Source organism: Neopsephotus bourkii, unplaced genomic scaffold, assembly GCF_033783945.1.
Source record: "Neopsephotus bourkii isolate Nb327-2 ecotype Australia unplaced genomic scaffold, CSIRO-AGI_Nbou_v1 NB_1616, whole genome shotgun sequence".
In the NCBI taxonomy this organism is placed as follows: domain Eukaryota; kingdom Metazoa; phylum Chordata; class Aves; order Psittaciformes; family Psittacidae; genus Neopsephotus; species Neopsephotus bourkii.
In genome coordinates this window covers 728,223-734,902 of record NW_026902091.1, presented here as the reverse complement: position 1 = coordinate 734,902, position 6,680 = coordinate 728,223, and the positions used below count along the sequence as shown (strand labels likewise).

Below are 6,680 nucleotides of genomic sequence, written 5' to 3'. Positions count from 1 at the left end.
TGAGTCATTTTGGCTTTTCAATTACAATTATGGAAGGCATCTTCTTCATAAACAGATAAAACTTCATGGGAGGCTGGGTGACGCTGCTCGATAAGCTAATAATGCACATGTTGCTTAAGTGTAATTAACTGACTGCTTTAGTTGATGCCTAATCTCCCCTTTAGAGATTACCTTTATTTACGATTGTAGGGAAAGGAGCCAGGAACAAAACTACATGAAAAACACAAACGGTGAAGTCTGTTAGGCTTTACTGTTAAGAATATGGCACTCAAGGGATTCCTACTGGCCACTCAAACTGCTTTCCCAGGCTTTCCCAGAGATTTTTAAAAGGGCAAAGGAGCTCAGGCAATATCAGTGACAGACGTGGGGAAAGAACTGTACTAGATAATGCTTTCTCTTTGAAAGTGGAAAATGACAACTAAAATAGTCATTCCTGTGATGATGATAATTATAATAACAACAACAATAATAATAAATTGTTGAAGCAGAATTCCTAAATTTATTAAGCAATTTTCCTCTATATAATTTTATTCACCTAATGTCTGAAGAACTCCTTATGTACAGTTTTAATTTTTTTTTATAACTTGAAGATTACATATTAGACTTGAGGAATTCCATTACACAACAAATCCAGTTACTAGAACATGTTGTTCTTCTAAGTCATTTAGAAGAACATTTCAGTTTATAAAGCATGTTCATAATGCCTTTGATGTTTTATTCTTCCATGTTCTTAGGATGAACAAGGAATTAAGCTGCTGCATGTCCTGGAATTAATACAGCATATTCAACTCACACAAATTCTGTTTCAGTGGAATGGACACTCTCTGAAAGACAAAGAAGCAGCATTTTAAATGCAAGACTCAGAATTCTTTCACTACAACAATCAAACCAAAAAAAAATCATGTATACTTGAATTCCCCAGCTATTTAGATTTTGCTTCTCCCTCAAAAGTAGCAAAAATCCAAAATTAGATATAACCAGATGCTGCACAACTTCTGTTAGGTGAAATGAAAAAGAAGAACAAGAATCCCTTGCGGTAAACTACTTTAGGTTACAGTACACTCACATTCTCAGTCAAATAGCTCCTACTTTGAACATGTTCTTTGTGTTATCATTCCAGGACAAAACATGTCCACATAAGGCTTTTAAACCAAAGATAAATGCATGTTACAACTCTTATCTTTGTAACTTTAGTAACTTTGCCCCATTGTAGAGTTAGGGCATTATTTTGTTTTGACCAAGTGCCTTTAACCTTCAAAATTTTTGGCTCTGAACAAATCATTTCAAAAGAAAGCTCAGGTTTGTACCAGAAACACTTGATTTGAAATAGCTCAGAATTATGAATTATGAATTCTACAGTCATTAGTGTCATGGAACAGAACAAACACCACCACAAATACATATGAACAGAGTGCTACTGTAAACACCAAGATGTTATGAAGTAAACCTTATAGGGCTTATCTTATTTAAACATGGCTGAAGCAAGAAAGAGATTGCATCCTTTTTTTTGAGGTTGTTTTACTCTACTTAGGTGTTCAAACTCTTACCTAATCCTTCATGTGTAAAGTTATGCAACTTTTTGCAATGTTTTCAAGGTAATTACAGAACTAAAATGGGTAGCACCATTTTTAAGCCAGTGTCTGTTCTATTTTCTTGCTGTTCTAAGTGCCTGAAAATGTTAGACCACTGCTTAGATCTTGAATACAGTGAATATGAAAGCATCAGAAGTAAGTGTAAAGATGGATAACATCTCCTCAGCAAATATGTTTCCTTTCCCCCTCATCAAATACAGCTTCCACTGAGAAAACAACAGAAATGTTACAACAAATTCAGGCTTTGGTGTTCTTGCTGATACATCTCTTCTCATCCTCCATACTATTGCCTGCAGACTTCTTATTCACAGACAGAAAATTAACACAGTACAAATTACAGATTAAAGAACACATTATGTCTCAAGTTTGTTCTACACATGGCATAGCACTTTCTGCCTGTGAAGTAGGCAAAAGATCAAAGTAGTACAAGTCCAACCATCAACTGGATGTTCAATTATTAGTGTCAACAATTCATAGCAGACTGACTTCACTTTGGCTTTGCTAACTAAGACAGATTTCTGTCAACCTATAGATAGCTGAATTAAATTATAAATTACTACAACAGGGAAGCCATTCCTCATTATCTGTGCAGTAAATAAGGCCAGCTGGATGCACATAAATCACCCTTGAAACTGAATCATACAATTACTGAAAGGTTAAGTATATATTTACCTGCTGAAACTGTTGCCTATTCAAACTTAAGAGAAGACTTGCTTTTAAGAATAAAAGACATTCAGCACTGCATTCTAAAACCTGTCCTCCCTCAGAGGGCAAAAACACCTGTAAAAAACTTTTCAAGAATATTTTTCTAGTCTTTTCATAAGATGTTTCTTAATGTACTAGCTTTTAAACCATATAATCCCTTCGAGGTTCAGTCCTTTAGCCCTTGCAGTCTTCTGTGCTCCTCTGCATTACTGAAACTATTCATGAAATTATAGGATGGGCTAAAATTTTCCTTTTACCTCTATGATGCTGCAATTATATTGGATAACACGCTTTTACGCTGTTAAGTATTATTAGCCATGCCAAGTGCAAGGTTCTACACCTGGGTTGGAGCAATCTCAGACACAGCTACAGGCTGGGCAGAGAAGAGATTCAGAGCAGGCCTGCAGAGAAGGACCTGGGGGTGCTGGTCGATGACAAAATGAACATGAGCTGGATTCAGTGTGCACTCGCAGCCCAGAAAGCCAACCCTATCCTGGGCTGCATTTAATGGAGCGTGACCAGCAGGTCAAAGGAGGTGATCCTACCCCTTTATTCTGCTCTGGTGAGACGTCACCTGGAGTATTGCGTGCAGTTCTGGTGTCCTCAACATAAAAAGGACATGGAACTGTTGGAACAAGTCCAGAGGAGGCAGTGAGGATGATCAGGGGCTGGAGCACCTCCTGTATGAAGATAGGCTAAGAAAGTTGGGGCTGTTCAGCCTGAAGAAGAGAAGGCTGCGTGGAGACCTCAGAGCAGCCTTCCAATACCTGAAGGGGGGCTATAGGGATGCTGGGGAGGGACTCTTCTTTAGGGGTTGTAGTGATAGGACAAGGGGTAATGGGTTAAAACTTAAAACAGGGGAAGTTCAGATTGGATATAAGGAGGAAGTTCTTTCCTGTGAGGGTGGTGAGGCACTGGAATGGGTTGTCCAGGGAAGCTGTGCATGCTTCATCCCTGGCAGTGTTGAAGGCCAGGTTGGACAGAGCCTTGGGTGAGATGTTTTAGCGTGAGGTATCCCTGCCCGTGGCAGGGGGGCTGGAATTGGATGATCTTAAGGTCCTTTCCAACCCTAACTACTCTATGAATCTATGATTCTCTATGTTTGCAGCACATTTTGCAAACTGGTATTAGCACTTCAGAACATCAGGTAATGTATCAGGTCAAATTATAACTTAAAAGGAACAGCTAGGTTTAAGACAGCTTAACATCAATATTGCTGGAGCAACCACTTACTTCAGACACAAAAAGGGAAATGCTTAGGAGTGGTTTTTAAAGAGTCCCTTGAGACTGTTTAACTCCATGGAGATTATGAAGATTAACATCCACTCATTCTGAAAACTGGGTTATCAGTGTGCTCTGCTGACTGCCCAAAGAGATGCACAGACCATACACAGCTATTTACTATCAAAGTAAAACGGGAGAACACAGGCTAATCTCAGCTGTGTGTCCTAACCATTTGCTTCTCCTAAAATATGTAAACTTTCTTTCTTCCCTTCCCCTTAGGATAAGTAACTAATTGTTACTTTTGAAAATATGCTAATCTACATTTCTGAAGTATTACAAAATGGAAAAAAAGTTCATTTCAGATGACTTCAGAGTGCATGCATCACCTCATGCTGCAGAATAGACACCTCAGAATCAAGCTTGCTCTTTAAGAATCCTTGCAAAAATAATTCAAAGCATTTTTAGTGTCTTCTATAGTAATTTTTTTTCATAATTAATGCACTAAAGACGACCACAGTGAAACCCATGCATACAATTCAAAATGGGCAAGGCATGACCACTAAGCCCAGGTTGTTCCGATCTCTAAAAAGCTATATGGAATGCAAACTGTTGTTTATAAGACACAGTATGAAATAACTAAGCTGCAAGATCTGGTACCATAACATCAGATATAACACTAATACTAATAATGTCAGGTATCTGTGCTCCACCAGCACCATGGTACAACAGCACCCTCTCTCAGATCACACTGAAGAATACATAACTGCAAAAGGGATCGTCCAGACAGGTTAAGAAGCTAGTTCAGCTGGCAACTGCTCAATATTTCCACCCAACCTGATCTTCTGCGGTGAAAACCACCAAAGATTGAGCAGTTTGTGCCTTCTGAAGAGCTGACGGCACTCTTCTGCACCCAGCACCACATACCCAAGCTGCTGCCACTGACTGGTGTCAGGAGGCTGCGGAAGGCTCCTGCCTGTGTACAGCTTCGAGCAGAGGTGCCGTAACAAAATGAGGTGGGACAGGAATCTGTAAGCAGGACCCTGCAATGATACTGCCAGCATTACATCCAAGTCCCTCCATGGAATCTTAGCTGGATCTTGCTTCTGGACATGTATGAAAATCTAGCAACACATTAACATTCCCCCCAAAGCCTGCATCCACATTCAAGATGATCTCAAAACTAAACCAAACAAGACTGGAAGAATGATACAGCAAAGCCCACACACCCTCAGTGCAACATACACCACACTTCTTCCTTCACCCAATGATCTCAAAATTCTTTGCAATCAAATCCTTTGCAAGAGCTGTGTTGAGTAGAAACTACCTTCCATTTTGTGAATTCCAGTTTTGATAAGGAATTCACTATTCTGTGCAACTCCTTCTAGTCAGGACTAGAAATGCTTTTAAAGTCATATTTCCTAAAATGAGAGAACACGGAAGAATTAGGCTAGGAAAATTATAAAAAACATCTAATAATGAACAATTTGACTCAGCCTTAGTGAATAGTGTTCACTGAACAGTGAGTACAACTAATGCTGAAATCCTTTTCCTTTCTCAGTGTGGAAGGGATAAGGCTAAGTTTTTCCATTGCTGGAACTCATGTGAAAAAGAATCTTTGTTTTGTTGTCTCTGCATCACCAAATGTGTGACAGTTTCCACAAGCAATACTGTACAGTGAATGGGTGTCCTAAGAAGAAGTCAATGTTATATTTTCAGAAGGTCTAACCTGCGTACCTGCTTAAATTCTTTAAGCCCCATTCTACTGATTTCCTTGTTTATTGCTATTTGTACAGCACCTACAATTCAAGCATCAGAAACGCAAATGAATCAAGCACCACCACAACCTCGGGAAGCGAAGAAGTGCAATGCCACCATTGTTACACAAATTGATGATCTTAAGGTCACTCAGGAAACTTCTGTCAGACCCAATAATAAAACTCAGACTAATGTTGTTATCCATAACCCCCTCCTCCCTTAAAAATATTCCAGTGTAACCTAGGTTGAATGAAGATTCTAATTTAGAACATTACAATTCTCTGTACCTCCATTCACAATGTAGTTGCTGTTTGTACTTTTTTAATACTATTGTCACCAATTGGTTTTAAACGTTTTAGTAAGACCATTAATGTAGTTAGCTCTGACCTAGTTTTAAGTTGTTTCATCTTCTCCTGTCATATTGCTCATTGAAGAAAAGCACAATTAAGTAATGCCAAAAGAAATCAGTCAAATAATACAAAACCAGTAGACTAAAGTGTATTTCTCCAGATGAAATATTGCCTTGCTTCCCGAGACATTACTCTGGGCATGCTTTGTATTTTAATGACAAAAATCATTTTACCAGCTAAGTATTTTAAACTGCAAATGGAACCAAATGAACTAACATACTATGAAACAATAATTAACGACCTCATTGCTCATTGTTTCTAACTTGCATTGTTCACTACAGCTGCTTACCTAACTGTTTAGTTGCTGATTTAAGGATTTATTTGCAGCCTATTTCTGGTGAATTGCAACTAAGGTTGTGTCAGGTAAACACACACTCCCCTGACCTCCCATTTATACTGCAAAGGCTTCTGTCCTCACACATCTTGCCCTAGGGTGCAAGTCCACATATCAATGTGATCTCTTCAAGTGGCTGTAATTTAGTTTGATTCCCTGCACACTGGGATATATGCAAGGCATTCTCCAAAATTCCTGGTTCTTTAAAGTGAACATTGGTAGCAGAGACCAGGTTTACATGTTGGGAAAAAAACCACCCAAAACAACAAAACTCAGGACAAATGCTCTATTATATATACAGTAAAGCTGGAAGTCCACTTATTTGATGGCAATACAGAATTTCTGACACATTCGGAAAGTCCATAAAGTCTTGGGAAAAGCAGGTTCCCACGGGAAATGAGAGAGCACAAACAATTGGGTTGTGCAGAATGATGAGATCCAAAAGTGTCAAGTCTTTGCATCTTCACATCAAATCTGTCAATGTAAAATGAGAACACTATTTAACCGCAGCTTTCATGGGTGTCACCATTTTGAAGGAATGAATGTTCCTTACTATAATTTGAAGCCAAAAAGGACTATTTACTGTAATGAGAAATAAAACTGATAGTGGTTTAAGAGCAGAAGCTTTACAGTATCTTAACTACAGCTTTATTATATTCA

General features: G+C 38.6%; 1 protein-coding gene across 1 annotated transcript in view; it reads right to left on the bottom strand.

The window, feature by feature from the left end:
* Positions 1-526: 526 nt before the first annotated feature.
* PLCG2 (phospholipase C gamma 2) overlaps positions 527-6,680 on the bottom strand; it is a 76,725-nt gene continuing 70,571 nt past the window's right edge. Inside the window, exon 33 of the mRNA XM_061372793.1 lies at positions 527-824. Coding sequence (XP_061228777.1) covers positions 806-824 — 19 coding nt within the window. The 3' untranslated portion in view covers positions 527-805. The remainder of the gene's footprint in view (positions 825-6,680) is intronic.